The sequence below is a fragment of the Haliotis rubra genome, unplaced genomic scaffold, assembly GCF_003918875.1.
Source record: "Haliotis rubra isolate DU_JTF1 unplaced genomic scaffold, ASM391887v1 Scf119, whole genome shotgun sequence".
Lineage (NCBI taxonomy): Eukaryota > Metazoa > Mollusca > Gastropoda > Lepetellida > Haliotidae > Haliotis > Haliotis rubra.
Genome location: NW_025765103.1, coordinates 1,198,926 through 1,218,185, shown reverse-complemented (window position 1 = coordinate 1,218,185; position 19,260 = coordinate 1,198,926). Strand labels below are relative to the sequence as shown.

At 42.4% G+C, this 19,260-nt stretch overlaps 1 protein-coding gene across 1 annotated transcript in view; it reads left to right on the top strand.

The window, feature by feature from the left end:
• Window positions 1-5,145, top strand: part of LOC124260551 (DNA repair protein RAD51 homolog 2-like) — a 48,406-nt gene extending 43,261 nt beyond the window's left edge. Inside the window, exons 10-11 of the mRNA XM_046694877.1 lie at window positions 478-556; window positions 4,799-5,145. Coding sequence (XP_046550833.1) covers window positions 478-556; window positions 4,799-4,890 — 171 coding nt within the window. The 3' untranslated portion in view covers window positions 4,891-5,145. The remainder of the gene's footprint in view (window positions 1-477; window positions 557-4,798) is intronic.
• Window positions 5,146-19,260: the final 14,115 nt, after the last annotated feature.

The window sequence follows — 19,260 nt, the reverse complement described above, 5'->3', positions numbered from 1 at the left end:
AGAAGCTGACCGGAGACAGGTAAACAGACTGATTACATCGGTCATCATCAGGCTTATCCAGATGTACCTAGAAGCTGACCGCAGACAGGTAAACAGACTGATTACATAGGTCATCATCAGGCTTACCCAGATGTACCTAGAAGCTGACCGGAGACAGGTAAACAGACTGATTACATCGGTCATCATCAGGCTTACCCAGATGTACCTAGAAGCTGACCGCAGACAGGTAAACAGACTGATTACATCGGTCATCATCAGGCTTATCCTGATGTACCTGGAAGCTGACCGGAGACAGGTAAACAGACTGATTACATAGGTCATCATCAGGCTTACCCAGATGTACCTAGAAGCTGACCGCAGACAGGTAAACAGACTGATTACATAGGTCATCATCAGGCTTTTCCTGACGTTTGTATGTATCCATAGAAATAACAATTAAGAAATGCCATTCAAATGAAGCTTGTGTGTTTGTTGCAGGTGCTGGTAGCCAAGTCACCTGTTGCACCTTTCACATCTTTCACCTACACAGTGCAGAAGCAGGGCATTGTACAGGAAGGTAGGGCATTGTACAAAAAGGTGGGATATTCTACAGGAAGGTAGGGCATTGTACATAAAGGTGGGATATTCTACAGGAAGGTAGGGCATTGTACAAAAAGGTGGGATATTCTACAGGAAGGTAGGGCATTGTACATAAAGGTGGGATATTCTACAAGAAGGTAGGGCATTGTACAAAAAAGGTGGAATATTCTACAGGAAGGTAAGGCATTGTACATAAAGGTGGGATATTCTACAGGAAGGTAGGGCATTGTACATAAAGGTGGGATATTCTACAGGAAGGTAGGGCATTGTACATAAAGGTGGGATATTCTGCAGGAAGGATTGAACATTGTACAAGAAGGTAGGGCATTGTACATAAAGGTGGGATATTCTACAGGAAGGTAGGGCATTGTACATAAAGGTGGGATATTCTACAGGAAGGATTGAACATTGTACAAGAAGGTAGGGCATTGTACATAAAGGTAGGATATTCTGCAGGAAGGCAGGGCATTGTACATAAAGGTGGGATATTCTACAGGAAGGCAGGGCATTGTACATAAAGATGGGATATTCTACAGGAAGGATGGAACTTTGTACATAAAGGTGGGATATTCTACAGGAAGGTAGGGCATTGTACAAAAAGGTGGGATATTCTACAGGAAGGTAGGGCATTGTACATAAAGGTGGGATATTCTACAGGAAGGTAGGGCATTGTACAAAAAGGTGGAATATTCTACAGGAAGGTAGGGCATTGTACATAAAGGTGGGATATTCTACAGGAAGGTAGGGCATTGTACAAAAAAGGTGGAATATTCTACAGGAAGGTAGGGCATTGTACATAAAGGTGGGATATTCTACAGGAAGGTAGGGCATTGTACATAAAGGTGGGATATTCTACAGGAAGGTAGGGCATTGTACATAAAGGTGGGATATTCTACAGGAAGGTAGGGCATTGTACATAAAGGTGGGATATTCTACAGGAAGGTAGGAGCATTGTACATACATAAAGGTGGGATATTCTACAGGAAGGATTGAACATTGTACATAAAGGTGGGATATTCTACAGGAAAGGTGGGATATTACTGTACATAAGGTGGGATATTCTACAGGAAGGTAGGGCATTGTACATAAAGGTGGGATATTCTACAGGAAGGTAGGGCATTGTACATAAAGGTGGGATATTCTACAGGAAGGTAGGGCATTGTACATAAAGGTGGGATATTCTACAGGAAGGATTGAACATTGTACATAAAGGTGGGATATTCTACAGGAAGGTAGGATATTGTACATAAAGGTGGGATATTCTACAGGAAGGTAGGGCATTGTACATAAAGGTGGGATATTCTACAGGAAGGCAGGGCATTGTACATAAAGGTGGGATATTCTACAGGAAGGATTGAACATTGTACAAGAAGGTAGGGCATTGTACATAAAGGTGGGATATTCTGCAGGAAGGTAGGGCATTGTACATAAAGGTGGGATATTCTACAGGAAGGTAGGGCATTGTACATAAAGGTGGGATATTCTACAGGAAGGATTGAACATTGTACATAAAGGTGGGATATTCTACATAAAAGGGCATTGTACATAAAGGTGGGATATCTCTACAGGAAGGTAGGGCATTGTACATAAAAGGTGGGATATTCTACAGGAAGGCAGGGCATTGAAGGTATAGGTGGACATTCTACTGCAGTAGGGCATTGTACAAAAAGGTGGAACATTCTACAGGAAGGTAGAGGGCATTGTACATAAAGGTGGGATATTCTACAGGAAGGTAGGGCATTGTACAAAAAAGGTGGAATATTCTACAGGAAGGTAAGGCGTTGTACATAAAGGTGGGATATTCTTGGCAGGAAGGTAGGGCATTACATAAGGTACATTCTGCACGGGAAGGTGGGATTGTACATAAGGTGGGATATTCTCTATTGTACAGGAAGGTAGGGCATTGTACATAAACAAAAGGCAGGGCATTGTATGCATGAGGTGGGATATTCTGCAGGAAGGATTGAACATTGTACAAGGAAGGTAGGGCATTGTACATAAAGGTGGGATATTCTACAGGAAGGAAGGCATTGTACAAAATAAGGATATTCTGCAGGAAGGATTGAACATTGTACAAGAAGGTAGGGCATTGTACATAAAGGTGGGATATTCTACAGGAAGGTAGGGCATTGTACATAAAGGTGGGATATTCTACAGGAAGGATTGAACATTGTACATAAAGGTGGGATATTCTACAGGAAGGTAGGGCATTGTACATAAAGGTAGGATATTCTGCAGGAAGGCAGGGCATTGTACATAAAGATGGGATATTCTACAGGAAGGATGGAACATTGTACAAGAAGGTAGGGCATTGTACAGGAAGGTAGGGCATTGTACAAAAGGTGGGACATTCTACAGGAAGGGCAGGGCATTGTACATAAAGGTGGGATATTCTACAGGAAGGTAGGGCATTGTACAAAAGGCGGAATATTATACAGGAAGGTAGGGCATTGTACATCAAGGTGGGATATTCTACAAGAAGGTAGGGCATTGTACAAAAAAGGTGGAATATTCTACAGGAAGGTAGGGCATTGTACATAAAGGTGGGATATTCTGCAGGAAGGCAGGGCATTGTACATAAAGATGGGATATTCTACAGGAAGGATGGAACATTGTACAAGAAGGTAGGGCATTGTACAGGAAGGTAGGGCATTGTACAAAAAGGTGGGACATTCTACAGGAAGGTAGGGCATTGTACATAAAGGTGGGATATTCTACAGGAAGGTAGGGCATTGTACAAAAAAGGCGGAATATTATACAGGAAGGTAGGGCATTGTACATCAAGGTGGGATATTCTACAAGAAGGTAGGGCATTGTACAAAAAAGGTGGAATATTCTACAGGAAGGTAGGGCATTGTACATAAAGGTGGGATATTCTACAGGAAGGCAGGGCATTGTACATAAAGGTAGGATATTCTACAGGAAGGTAGGGCATTGTACATAAAGGTGGGATATTCTACAGGAAGGTAGGGCATTGTACATAAAGGTGGGATGTTCTACAGGAAGGTAGAACATTGTACGAGAAGGTAGGGCATTGTGTATAAAGGTGGGATATTCTACAGGAAGGTAGGGCATTGTACATAAAGGTGGGATATTCTACGGGAAGGAAGGTAGGGCATTGTACATAAAGGTGGGATATTCTACAGAAGGAAGGTAGGGCATTGTTGTACATAAAGGTAGGATAGGCACGGAAGGGGCATTGTACATAAAGGTGGGATATTCTACAGGAAGGTAGGGAACATTGCAGGACATATAAAGGTGGGATATTCTGCAGGAAGGCAGGGCATTGTACATAAAGGTGGGATATTCTGCAGGAAGGCAGGGCATTGTACATAAAGGTGGGATATTCTACAGGAAGGTAGGGCATTGTACATAAAGGTGGGATATTCTGCAGGAAGGCAGGGCATTGTACATAAAGGTGGGATATTCTGCAGGAAGGATTGAACATTGTACAAGAAGGTAGGGCATTGTACATAAAGGTAGGATATTCTGCAGGAAGGCAGGGCATTGTACATAAAGATGGGATATTCTACAGGAAGGTAGGGCATTGTACATAAAGATGGGATATTCTACAGGAAGGATTGAACATTGTACATAAAGGTGGGATATTCTACAGGAAGGTAGGGCATTGTACATAAAGGTGGGATATTCTACAGGAAGGTAGGGCATTGTACATAAAGGTGGGATATTCTACAGGAAGGAAGGCATAAAGGGCATTCTACAGGAAGGATTGAACATTGTACATAAAGGTGGGATATTCTACAGGAAGGTAGGGCATTGTACATAAAGGTGGGATATTCTACAGGAAGGTAGGGCATTGTACATAAAGGTGGGATATTCTACAGGAAGGCATTGTACATATAGGGCATTGTACATAAAGGTGGGATATTCTACAGGAAGGTAGGGCATTGTACATAAAGGTGGGATATTCTACAGGAAGGATTGAACATTGTACATAAAGGTGGGATATTCTACAGGAAGGTGGGGCATTGTACATGAAGGTGGGATATTCTACAGGAAGGATGGAACATTGTACAGGAAGATGGGACATTGTACAGGAAGGATGGGACATTGTACAGAAAGGATGAGACATTGTACAGAAAGGATGGGACATTGTACAGAAAGGATGGGACATTGTACAGGAAAGTGGAACATTGTACAGGGAGGGTGGGACATTGTGCAACAAGACTGGGATTGATGCAAATGTTAATGTTTTTAGATGATGGTGCTGGCCACTACCATGGAACAGATCCCAGCATGCAACACATCAGAGTCAGATCGTCACTTCCCATACAGATGTCCCAAGTCTGAAACTGCATGATGTGTTGTTCGAACCCTGCACCTGTACACATCTGCACCTGTACACATCTGCAATGATCAATTCAAGTATACTTATGCCAGGGCTTTTGTGAAGTACCACCTAATTAGAACGTTGGACAGTGTCTGAATTCATTGAAAGCCATGTCTGCATAATACACTGTCAACCCAAGTGACGAAAGTGGTATAATATTATGGTGTGTGTAAATATTGTATGACAGTGATTTGAGAATAAATAATTTGTTCCAACTGTTTTTGCCTTTCTGACTGACAAGACCATCAGTGGCTGATGAAGAGTTATCGTCTCCAGACACACATTGTGTTGTCCTCTGCTGGTATCGTGGGTTATACAAGGTGACCTTAGTACTATGGTGACCATACCCCCCATACCTTAACACAGACTTACGATAGCTGTGTTGCATTATGACGGAGAGCCTCCGTGGTTTAGTGGTTAGAGCATCCACCCAGAGAGCGGAAGTTTGCAGGTTTGATCCCCAGCTGCATCATACCAAAATGCGTTAAAATATGGTACTTGTTGGTCCCTGCCTGGCGCTCAGCATTAATGTGTACAAGGACTGGTCAGCTCGGAGTCAGTATAATGTGTCTGAGCGGGGTATTCTTGCTTATAACTGCGGCATGGTATCTCAGTGAGCTAGCACTAAATAAACAGCTTAAGTCTGGGCTAGTACAAGCAGCCACACATACACACACACACATCGTCATATGAGCGAAATATTCTCAAGTACGACATTAAACCCCATTTCTCCTCCCCTCACCTTGACGCCCAACATCAGCAGCAACAGGTGAAGGCAGTAAATGGTGACTAAATCCATCAGGTGGTCAGTGTCTGGTATGATGGCGTGTCAGTGTACCCAAATGACATGGATCACTGCTCATGATATCAATCACAGGATTATCTGACCCTTGATTATTTACAGGTTGCCATCAAATGCCTGTAGATAGCCCAGTTTAACCACTGACTGACTGCATGAGCAACACAGGCAGGTACTTCGACAATCAACTGGGTAAGACATCCAGCTTGACCACACACCCCAACACGAGCAAAGACTTACATTGGGTAGAATGTCCACAAGATTGCACATTGATCAGGCCCACTTGAAAAACTCCACTAAAGTACCCAAATCCCGCCTGAAAGAGTATGGACAGAGCTCATTTGCTTACATGGCCCCAACTCTGTGGAGCGATCTTCCCTTGGGAATAAAGCATTGACAATCTTTAAAAGTTTCATAAAGACTCATCTCTTCCAAAAGTTCTATAAAGATTGATATACCAGTGAAAACATAGCACCTCTACTGCAGTGTATTATAATTTTGTGTAGCGCCATGAGCAGACACCAAGTTCCTGGAGTTTTGGCGCATAACAAATCTACTGTGTTAAATATTATTATTAATGGCCTGATGAAAAACCACTTCTGATAAATAGTCAGATATGGTGAAAACACACAGATGAAGCAAATATATATGTACATGTTACTATCAGGACAATATCTTACTAGTTATAGGGAAAGGATGCGAGAGAAGCGGTAACTTCACAGGTTAATATGAGGAGCAGACAACCAGTTTCTGATCACCACACACTACATGACATCACCACACACCACCACCTAGCGACTTCATTTCAACAAGAAACTAATGAGAAACCCCATACAATTAACCTCAGAGCAACACTGAAACACATGTTTGAAGATCTCCCTTGACCATATTGTGTGGCAGGTTACTTGATCTACATGTATATCAATCCCATTATGAATTATCACTCTGGACTAACCATTTGGTGTATAATCGGATTGTGAACCATCTTTATCAGCACAGCCTGAAAATACTGGAACCTGGTCAAATCAATGAAGGATGGCTGGGGATTTGACCATGTCCGAGTCCAAGCACCCAACGTGTCAAGTGGCTTGCTGTCACAATGGACCAACCTTACCAGTGAGTGAGTGAGTATGGTTTCGCCGCTTTCAGCAATATTCCAGCAATATCATGGCGGGGAGTTGGGGACACCAGAAATGGGCTTCACATATTGTACCCATGTGGGAAAACGAACGCAGGCCTTCGGCATGACAAGCCAATGCTTTAACCGCTAGCCTACCCCACAACCCCTAGCATGCGCGTAGCAAGCCATTCTTTCCGTGTAAGTCCGATAGGTTGCAAAGCTTCATATTTAGAATTGAGAATTGAGGGCTTGTCCAGCCTTATTAGCAACAATCGTGTAAGCCCAGGCTTTGTTTTATTATGGTAGCTACGCCTCTGCTTAGTGACCAAAAGGAGTGAGTGAGTGAGTTTAGTTTTGCAACGCACTCAGCAATATTCCAGTTATATGGCAGCAGTCTGTAAATAATCGAGTCTGGACCAGACAATCCAGTGATCAACATGAGCATCGACCTGCGCAATTGGGAACCGATGACGTGTCTACCAAGTCAGCGAGCCTGACCACCTGATCCGGTTAGTCGCCTCTTACGACAAGCATAGTCGCCTTTTGTGGAAAGCATTGGTTGCTGAATACCTATTCTACCCCGGATGTTCACGGGTCAGTGACCAAAAGGACAAGAAAAGCATGAACAACCAACCACGAATTCGTTCCCAGTGACACACATTCTCTCCACAAGCATACTTTGCAGGAGACCATGTTAACTCTGGGATCCCGACAACAGAACTGAATGCATGAACAACTATCCATGATGTAAAGGCAGTAATTGTGTGAAATAACGCCAAGTTTATTCATGAAAAAGCATTTGACAGTGTAATACAGTAGAAAATTTATATGTGTGAATTGTTTTACTATTTTTAGGATTGCTGCTTATCTGGCTGTTGTTCCCTGACCAAGTGTCAATTGTGGATTAGAACTAACCCACTGCAACCTCTGCTGGTTGGAAGGGGCAGGATTAGAACTCCCCTACTGCAACTTCTCGTCGGAAGGGGATGGGATTAGAACTACCCTACTAACCGGATTAGGACTACCCTACTGCAACTTCTGGTCGGAAGGGAAAGGAATAGTACTGCCCTACTGCAAATTCTCTTCGGAAGGGGTGGGATTTGAACCACCACACTGCAACCATTTGTGGTTGGAAGGGGCTTGATTAGAACTACCCTACTGCAACCACTCCTGGTCAGAAGGGACGGGATTAGAACTTCCACACTCCAACCACTCCTGGTCGGAAGGGGCAGGATTAGAACCACCATACTGCAACTTCTGGTCGGAAGGGGTGGGATTAGAACTTCCACACTGCAACCACTCCTGGTTGGAAGGGGCAGGATTAGAACCACCATACTGCAACCACTCCTGGTTGGAAGGGGTGGGATTAGAACTACTACTCTACAACCTCCCCTGGTTGGAAGGGGCAGGATTAGAACTTCCAAACTGCAACCACTCCTGGTCGGAAGAGACAGGATTAGAACTTCCACACTGCAACCACTCCTGGTCGGAAGGGACGGAATTAAAACTTCCAAACTGCAACCACTCCTGGTCGGAAGGGGTGGGACTAGAACTTCCACACTGCAACTTCTGGTCGGAAGGGACAGGATGGAATTAGAACTACCACTCTGGTCGGAACAGGATTAAAACTTCCACACTGCAACCACTCCTGGTTGGAAGGGGCTACTGCTCCACTCCTGGTTGGAAGGGGTTGGATTAGAAGAAGGGTGGGACTAGAAACACCATACTGCACTCTACACTTCTGGTCGGAAGGGATGGGATTAGAACTTCCACACTGCAACCACTCCTGGTCGGAAGGGCAGGACTAGAACATCCACACTGCAACCACTCCTGGTCGGAAGGGACGGGATTAGAACTACTACTCTACAACCTCCCCCTGGTTGGAAGGGGCAGGATTAGAACTACCACACTGCAACCACTCCTGGTCGGAAGGGACGGGATTAGAACTACCACACTACAACCTCCCCTGGTTGGAAGGGGCAGGATTAGAACTTCCACACTGCAACCACTCCTGGTCGGAAGAGACAGGATTAGAACTTCCACACTGCAACCACTCCTGGTCAGAAGGGACGGGATTAGAACTTCCAAACTGCAACCACTCCTGGTCGGAAGGGGTGGGATTAGAACTTCCACACTGCAACCTCTGGTCGGAAGGGACGGGATTAGAACTACCACTCTACAACCTCTCCTTATTGGAAGGGACAGGACTAGAACACATACTGCAACTTCTGGTCGTAAGGGATGGGATTAGAACTTCCACACTGCAACCACTCCCGATCGGAAGGGCAGGACTAGAACATCCACACTGCAACCACTCCTGGTCGGAAGGGACGGGATTAGAACTACTACACACTACAACTTCCCACCCCCTGGTTGGAAGGGGCAGGATTAGAACTTCCACACTGCAACCACTCCTGGTTGGAAGGGAACTTCCACAGGATTAGAACTTCCACACTGCAACCACTGCAACCACTCCTGGTCGGAAGAGACAGGATAAGAACTTCCACACTGCAACCACTTCTAGTCGGAAGGGGCAGGATTCGGAAGGGACGGGAGAACCACCATACTGCAACTCTCTGGTCGGAAGGGTGGAATTAGAACTTCCAAACTGCAACCACTTCGGTCGGAAGGGGTGGATTAGAACTACCCTACTGCAACCCACTCCTGGTTGGAAGGGACGGGATTAGAACTACCACACTGCAACCTCTCCTGGTTGGAAGGGACAGGATTAGAACCACCATACTGCAACTTCCTGGTCGGAAGGGGGGATTAGAACTTCCAAACTGCAACGACTCCTGGTCGGAAGGAGCAGGATTAGAACTTCCATACTGCAAACTTCTGGTCGGAAGGGTTGGGATTAGAACTTCCACACTGCAACCACTCCTGGTTGGAAGGGCAGGATTAGAACTACCACACTGCAACCCACTACAACCTCCCTGGTTGGAAGGGACGGGATTAGAACTACTACTCTGCAACCACTTCCCCTGGTTGGAAGGGACAGGATTAGAACTTACCACACTGCAACCACTCCTGGTTGGAAGGGATTAGGCAACCTTCCCTGGTTGGAAGGGGGATTAGAACTTCCACACTGCAACCACTCTCCTGGTCGGAAGGGACGGGATTAGAACTTCCACACTGCAACTCCTGGTCGGAAGGGACGGGATTAGAACTTCCACACTGCAACCTTCCCTGGTCGGAAGGGCGGGATTAGAACTTCCACACTGCAACCACTCCTGGTTGGAAGGGACAGGATTAGAACTTCCACACTGCAACCTTCCCTGGTCGGAAGGGACGGGATTAGAACTTCCACACTCCAACCACTCCTGGTCGGAAGGGACGGGATTAGAACTTCCAAACTGCAACCACTCTGGTCGGAAGGGGTGGGATTAGAACTTCCACACTGCAACCACTCCTGGTTGGAAGGGACAGGATTAGAACTTCCAAACTGCAACCACTCCTGGTTGGAAGGGGCAGGATTAGAACTTCCACACTGCAACCTCTGGATCTCGGAAGGGACAGGATTAGAACTTCCACACTGCAACCGCTCCTGGTTGGAAGGGGCAGGATTAGAACTACCCTACTGCAACCACTCCTGGTTGGAAGGGGTTGGATTAGAACTACTACTCTACAACCTCTCCTGGTTGGAAGGGGTGGGATTAGAACTACCACACTGCAACTTCTGGTCGGAAGGGATGGGATTAGAACTACCACTCTACAACCTCTCCTTATTGGAAGGGGTGGGACTAGAAACACCATACTGCAACTTCTGGTCGTAAGGGATGGAATTAGAACTTCCACACTGCAATCACTCCTGGTCTGAAGGGGTGGGTTTAAAACTACCATACTACAACCTCTCTGGTTGGAAGAGGCTACTTTGTGGTTGTGGTGGGTAGACTGGGTGATTTAGTCAATGACATGTCAACGTGCACCAGTGGTGTGGGTAATTGCTCATAATATCACCCACTAGATTTTCGGGTCCAGGTCAGTTATCCAGAATTGCATTGCTAAACTACAAATTATGATACGTCATATACCGGGCATGTGTTAACCTACCTGAAACTGTGATACGTTGTTTACTGGGCATGTGTTAACCTACTTGTGACTGTGATACGTTATTTACCGGGCATGTGTTAACCTACTTGTGACTGTGATACGTTATTTACTGGGCATGTCTTAACCTACTTGTGACTGTGGTACGTTATTTACTAGGCATGTGTTAACCAAACTGTGACTGTGATATGTTATTTACCGGGCATGTATTAACCTACTTGTGACTGTGATACGTTATATACCGGGCATGTGTTAACCTACCTGTGACTGTGATACGTTATTTACCTGGCATGTGTTAACCAACCTGTGACTGTGATACGTTATATACCGGGCATGTGTTAACCTACCTGTGACTGTGATACGTTATTTACTTGGCATGTGTTAACCAACCTGTGTCTGTGATACGTTATTTACTGGGCATGTGTTAACCAACCTGTGTCTGTGGTACGTTATTTACCTGGCATGTGTTAACCAACCTGTGACTGTGATACGTTATATACTGGGCATGTGTTAACCTACCTGTGACTGTGATACGTTATTTACTGGGCATGTCTTAACCTACCTGTGACTGTGATACGTTATTTACTGGGCATGTGTTAACCTACCTGTGACTGTGATACGTTATTTACTGGGCATGTCTTAACCAACCTGTGACTGTGATACGTTATTTACCGGGCATGTGTTAACCTACCTGTGACTGTGATACGTTATTTACTGGGCATGTGTTAAGCAACCTGTGTCTGTGATACGTTATTTACTGGGCATGTGTTAACCAACCTGTGTCTGTGATACGTTATTTACAGGGCATGTGTTAACCTACCTGTGTCTGTGACACGTTATTTACCGGACATGTGTTAACCAACCTGGGACTGTGACACGTTATTTACAGGGCATGTGTTAACCAACCTGGGACTGTGACACGTTATTTACCTGACATGTGTTAACCAACCTGTGTCTGTGATACGTTATTTACCTGGCATGTGTTAACCAACCTGTGTCTGTGACACGTTATTTACAGGGCATGTGTTAACCTACCTGTGTCTGTGATACGTTATTTACCGGACATGTGTTAACCAACCTGGGACTGTGACACGTTATTTACCTGGCATGTGTTAACCAACCTGTGTCTGTGATACGTTATTTACCTGACATGTGTTAACCTACCTGTGAATGTGATACGTTATTTACCGGACATGTGTTAACCAACCTGGGACTGTGACACGTTATTTACCTGACATGTGTTAACCAACCTGGGACTGTGACACGTTATTTACCTGGCATGTGTTAACCAACCTGTGTCTGTGGTACGTTATTTACCGGACATGTGTTAACCAACCTGGGACTGTGACACGTTATTTACCTGGCATGTGTTAACCAACCTGGGACTGTGACACGTTATTTACCTGGCATGTGTTAACCAACCTGTCTCTGTGATACGTTATTTACCTGGCATGTGTTAACCAACCTGTGTCTGTGACACGTTATTTACAGGGCATGTGTTAACCTACCTGTGTCTGTGATACGTTATTTACCGGACATGTGTTAACCAACCTGGGACTGTGACACGTTATTTACCTGGCATGTGTTAACCAACCTGTGTCTGTGATACGTTATTTACCTGTGATGACACGTTATTTACCTGGCATGTGTTAACCAACCTGTGTCTGTGATACGTTATTTACCGGACATGTGTTAACCAACCTGTGTCTGTGATACGTTATTTACCGGACATGTGTTAACCAACCTGTGTCTGTGATACGTTATTTACCGGACATGTGTTAACCTACCTGTGAATGTGATTTGATTTAAGTCACAGACCATGGTCAGACATGATGTCGCTTCATGGTAGAGATAGTAATTGTTAGGATTTGATCATTATCAAGTCCGTGCCATAAAACAGGGAGCACGGAATGGTTCCTTTCCTAACCTATTTTAGAGGGTCTGGGTACAGACGAAGTAACACTAAGTATAACATCTCGGTATGACTAGACCGTGGATCAAACCACAGCCGACCTCGCGCTCTCCGAACAGACGCACAACCAAGGTGGTTGGGAAACGATAACCTGACCCCTCTTTTCGGATGAATTGATGTCATCTGGTCCTCCTTTGACTGTGGTATTTAGGAACTCGCGGACACAACCTTTTGTAGTCCTCTCTGCTTTGTAATCATCGGACATTCACACGTGTGTCCAATACATTCAACACAGGCCCAGGAAGTTTTGAAAATCAAAGTCGATTGCGTAAAACGATGCGTTAAACAACCAACCAACCCACCAACCACGGTCAATCTAACCCATGCTAGAACTTTGATGAAAAACACCCTTGTAAATATATTTCATATTTAAAAAGTAATCTGCAGTGTCATCCGGTTTGCTGAATTTTTTAACTACATTCGTAAAAGATCGCAAACTTCGATTTTGGGAATAAAATTGGATAAGGTTAGAATGGACTTTATTCCATTATCAATTTTACCCTCTTATATTCATGGAGGAAAGGCCAACTTGAAAGTGCATTCATTGACAGAGTGATTCCCATTGTAGTGAATGAGTGAGTTAAACAAGTCAAGTCAAGTCGGCAATGTACCAGCCATGTCGCGGAAGGTGTGGTGAGGAATTCACTAAGAAATAGTTGCATGGAATACCTTTTCGCATACAAACGTGTTTCATGCGTTTTTTATGTGGAGAGTTCGGTCTGCCTTCGTTAGCTTGATGACAAGCATGCCTTGGACGCGGAAACTGTTCGACCGTGTTTGTCTGGAAGTGGGCAATGAACATGTCAGGCAGAGTAGCTGAGAAGAAACGTAAAATACGCCTTCAAGAAGTCGGCAGCTAAACAGTCAGAATCGTTTACGCCGATGTATGAAGCAAGGTAGGTATGTAATTACCCGAGTGCAAAGTGGTTGTTGAATTAACACATTCCAATCAACTTACTTGTGACGTTTTGAGTATGCTGCACGTGCAAGCAGTGCACAGCGAGCGTGACCACATTCCTGGCAATAACACAGATTGGACGGTGAGTGAGGACAACTGCAACATTCCATTGGCAGATTACTGACACCGCTGTTAGTCATTCTGTATAGATGGGGTACTCACTGACTGAAATGTTCTCTAGTCATTCTTCATGAATGATACCAGCAGTGGGGTAGCCCAGTGGTTAAAGCATTTACTTGTCACACTAAAGGTCCAGGTTCGATTCCCCACATGGGTGCAATATGTGAAGGCCATTTCTGGTGATCCCCAGCCGTGATATTGCTGGAATATCGCTAAAATCTGTGTAAAACCCAACTCACTCTTATGAATGCTACACATTCTCTCAAGAGATGCCAATCAGTGACATATTTTACACTTCTGAACATGAGAACATTTATTTATCATATCTTTTTGTTACCCCCACAAACCAACACACCGTCACTCCCTCTCCCTCAATCAAAACTTTGCTAAAAAGTGAAGAATAGAATAGGGTCACTGGATCCTGGCATACGAAGGTATGCAACTCCAGGGCCATGCTTTCCTGGGTATTATAACAGTACAGTGACAGCTTGTTCTTGATATAAGGTTAAAGAACAAATGGGGTGTAACATGTTATATTTGGGATTACGTTTCTCAGTGAAGTACAGATTCTAGTTCATTTGGGGGTTGAGTCACATCTGTGAATTTGCTGCCTCAAGTTTTGTGATGAAGATATCAGTCTATCTCTGAACTAAGTCAGAGAGAACGAGGTCAAGACTGGTATAGAAGTGGGGATGGTCATTTCATAATCTTATCTTGTCATAGGACAGTTTGTAGACTGAGGCATACTCCTTGTAGACTGAGGCATCCTGCCCACCGGACCAGCAAATGGCTGCCAGGATTTGACACTTTGGAATATAAACTTCTCTTTTTATGCCCCCGCCATATATGGTTGGGGGCAAATAGGGTTACCCTCCGTGTCCATCAGTCTGTACGAAACAGGGAATGTACTCTATCCACTCTGTGGAATTCAGTGAACTTATACATGGGCTTTCTTGGGACTCTAATGGTGTGCAAATCATATTTTGTTTTTGTATTTTATTGTTTTTTTTGTAAGTTTAGAGACATTTGAACTTGGGTACATTTCGCTGAATTTCTCTATGATGATAGTGTAATAGGGGATGAAGTCTATCCACTTCTTCACAAAAACTACTCAACAGAATTTAATGAACTTCTACATGTCTTTCGTATAGACTCTAAAGGTGTGCATTTCATAATTTTTTATGCAATTACTGAATTTTGTCACTTTTACAGATGTTTGAACTTAGTTGAATTTTGTTCTATTCAGCCTGTTCGTTCCATCCAACAGGGGGGTGTACGTTATCCACTTCTCCTCAAAAACTACTTTATGGAATTCATTTAGATTACACATGTTCTTTATAGGGACTCTAAAGGCGTGCATCTCATATTTTGATTTTGTATTTTATTTATGTTTCCAATTTAAATTGCCGTTTGAACTTGCATACATTTTGTTGAATTTCTCTCTGAATATAGTGTTATAGGGGATGAAGTCTATCCACTTCTCCACAAAAGCTGCTCAACAGAATTGATTTAGCTTCTACATGTGTTTCATTGGGACTCTAAAGGCATGCATCTCATACCTTGTTCATCCAATTTCTTAATTTTGTCACTTCTACAGATGTTTGAACTTAGTTGAATTTGGTTCTATTCATCCTGTTTGTCCCATACAACAGGAGGTGTACTTAATCAACTTCTCCTCAAAAACCACTGCACAAAACTCATTTAGCTTACCTATGTCTTTTATAGACACTTTGGATATATTTATTTTATAATCAACCATGATATTTATTTAGTAGAAATTAATCACCAGAGCACACTCAGTGTAGGGAACTCTTCCATCCGTGTCCCTGGACAAAATATTTTCTTATTTCAAATTCTTTTTAATCACTTCACTTGGATACACTTTGTTTGAAACAATCCGTAGACATTGTTTTGTAATGATATAACATAAGAAATAACATGGCACTTTGTTACAATTTCCACTGGGGAAAAATGGTATGTAAAACTGGTATAAACGCAGATACACACGAGTAGAAATAATTCAATGTCACAATCACAGAACATTTGGAGAATAATCCATTTTCTCTCAAATAAATTCACATTGAAATTTTTTTTAGCCATGTATTTCTCAATGTCATATACATCTTTTAATGACCCTTTATATGTGGTGAAACTTGGTTTCACACCCTTCATATTCATGACAAAAATGTGGCGCTTGACTAGTATGATCATGTGGTTGAGCAAGGGGTCGCTATTGGCATAAAATAGTATATCTTGAGCTGAGAGTATGAATGTTCTGTGCAAACACCGTAAACAAAATTGGTGAATTCTTTCCAGAATCTAATCTAATGGTTGGACATGTATACATGATAAATAATCTCACTTACAGAACCACATTATGTACATAAGTCATTATCAGCTACTTTCATTTTCAATAGCTCTCGTTTTGTATAAATAACTCTATGTATAAATTTGTATTGAAAATACAAAAGCTTTGTGTCTTTAATGGTTTGTCTATATTGCAAAAATATGGTCTTCCAATCGTTTAATTCACTTTCCCATTTATTGCATATGTTAGGAAAATTGCATTTAGATATGAGACTGTCGTAAAATGATCTTGATCCTTCCGTTGGTTTAATAAGATCATTCCAAGGGGAACATATCAGTACTTTTGTTATACTTGGGTGTTTAGCTGTTTGAATGACTTCTTTCCATTTTTCAGAATACTGAGGATGACACGATTTAGGTCAAGTACTGTGCCTTTAATATCAAATTTTGTCTTAAATATGTCTTAAATATGAACAATTCTTTGTTTGAACCAGTGATTGATTATCAAATATGGGTTGCGAAACTGGTGATTTAACCAGAGATGTTGCATAAGAATTTCGTTTATGTTGATATCATTCACTACATATCCCTTTATATATCTATGCCAGGCATCACGTGCATCTTTCCAGTGTGGATTTGTATATTTTTTTAATATTAATATTCATTCCTAACCGAAGGATGTGTTCTATTGGAAAACTGTCTAGTCTATAGCAGTTTGATTTTAAAACATATCTCTTTAAACAAGAAATTTCAATGAATCAATAAAGTTTTAACATCAACCATCTTGAGACCACCTTCCTTGTACTTTCGCATTTAATTGATTTGTTTCATCTTGTCTCTTAACATTCCATATGAAGTAAGAAAATAGCTTATTCAAGTTTGTTAATAACTCGTTTGGTGGATTTGGGAGAGAAGAGAGGATATGAACAAGAGTAGATAAAGCCAAAGTTTTTTATAACAGTTATTTTTCCTATCAGGGTTAAATTTCGTTTCTTCCAGTTCAAAAAAGAATTCTTTTAATATTTTCAAGCCTCTTTTTAGTTCTGATCACCAAAAGGTTTTGTAAGTCTGCATTTAGTTTTATTCCCAGAACATCAAAATTTTCACTATGCCAATCTTGCTTTAGATCATGGGATAAAGTCTTACTGATGTCGTAGAGGAAGCAGATATTTTCTGTTATGCATCTTCCTGGGATGAAACCCGTTTGAATTTCGTTAATGAGATAATCAAGTGTCTTCTTAATCCTGTTACTGATACAAGTACTTATAATCTGACACAAAACATAAAGGAGGGGGATAGGGGCGCCAATGGTTTAGGAATCTCCTATCTTTGCCTGGTTTAGGGATACATGTGATCACTCCTCTATTCATCGTCATGGTCAGAGAGTTCCGGTTAAAAGTGTCCTTAACATACTGCTGAACCCATATTTTAAGGTCTTTAAAAAAAACAAAACTAAAAGAATTCTATAGGAAACCATCTAGGCCAGGGATTTTATTGTTTTTCATTGATTTAACAGCAAGCGAAAGTTCCTCGAGACTTATTTCACGTTCTTATTCATCTGACTGGTTGTTGTTTAAGGAAGGAGTGGCAATAGTTTGGAATACAGCTTTACTCTCGTCATCGATTACATTAATTGATTATTACAAATTTACATAAAAAATCTTCTGTATATTTATTATTGCTTATCCATCTGTTATTTCGTGACCATTATCAGTAATAAGAGAATTAATAAGTTTGTTTGTGTAGTTTCTATTCTCCAGATGGCAAAAGGAATTAGTAGGTTTCTCCCCTTCATCATACCATTGGATTCTATTACGAATTTGTATTCCTTTGGAATATAAACTTGGTCTTCAAAAAAGAACTAATACCTTCTACAATTTTAAGAAAGCTTAATCTACCTTTGAACATCAGACTTTAGCTTCCTAATGTACAATTTTATCTCCCTTCCATAGAACTGTAGCTTCCAATCTACCTTTGAACATCAGACTTTAGCTTCCTATCTCCTTTGGAGTGTAGAAGTGTAGCTTCCTATCTCATTTGGAGCATAGAACTGTAGCTTCCAATCTACCTTTGAACATCAGACTTTAGCTTCCTATCTCCTTTGGAGTATAGAAGTGTAGCTTCCTATCTCATTTGGAGCATAGAACTGTAGCTTCCTATCTACCTTTGAACATCAGACTTAAGCTTCCTATCTCCTTTGGAGTATAGAACTGTAGCTTCCTATCTCATTTGGAGCATAGAACTGTAGCTTCAATCTACCTTTGGAACAACTGTAGCTTCCTATCTCCTTTGGAGTATAGAATGTAGCTTCCCTATCTCATTTGGAGCATAGAACTGTAGCTTCCAATCTACCTTTGAACATCAGACTTTAGCTTCCTATCTCCTAGAACTGTCCCTTCTCATTTGGAGCATAGAATGTCCCATTTGGAGCATAGGACTGTAGCTTCCAATCTACCTTTGAACATCAGACTTTAGCTTCCTATCTCCTTTGGAGTATAGAACTGTAGCTTCCTATCTCATTTGGAGCATAGAACTGTAGCTTCCTATCTCCCTTGGAGCATAAAGCTGTAGCTTCCTATCTCCCTTGGAGTATAGAACTGTAGCTTCCTATCTCCCTTGGAGCATGGAACTGTAGCTTCCTATGTCCCTTGGAGCATAGAACTGTAGCTTCCTATGTCCCTTGGAGCATGGAACTGTAGCTTCCTATCTCCCTTGGAGCATAGAACTGTAGCTTCCTATTGGAGCATGGAACTTGGAGCATGGAACAGTAGCTTCCTATCTCCCTTGGAGTATAGAACTGTATCTTCCTATGTCCCTTGGAGCACAGAACTGTAGCTTCCTATCTCCCTTGGAGCATGGAACTGTAGCTTCCTATGTCCCTTGGAACACAGAACTGTAGCTTTCCTTCTACTTTGAGGCGTAAGTCTGTAGTTCATCCAGTCTGTTCCCGAAACTGTGAAAGTTTCTTGAGTGAACTCTTGGGGTTAGTTGGTAATTGCAATTT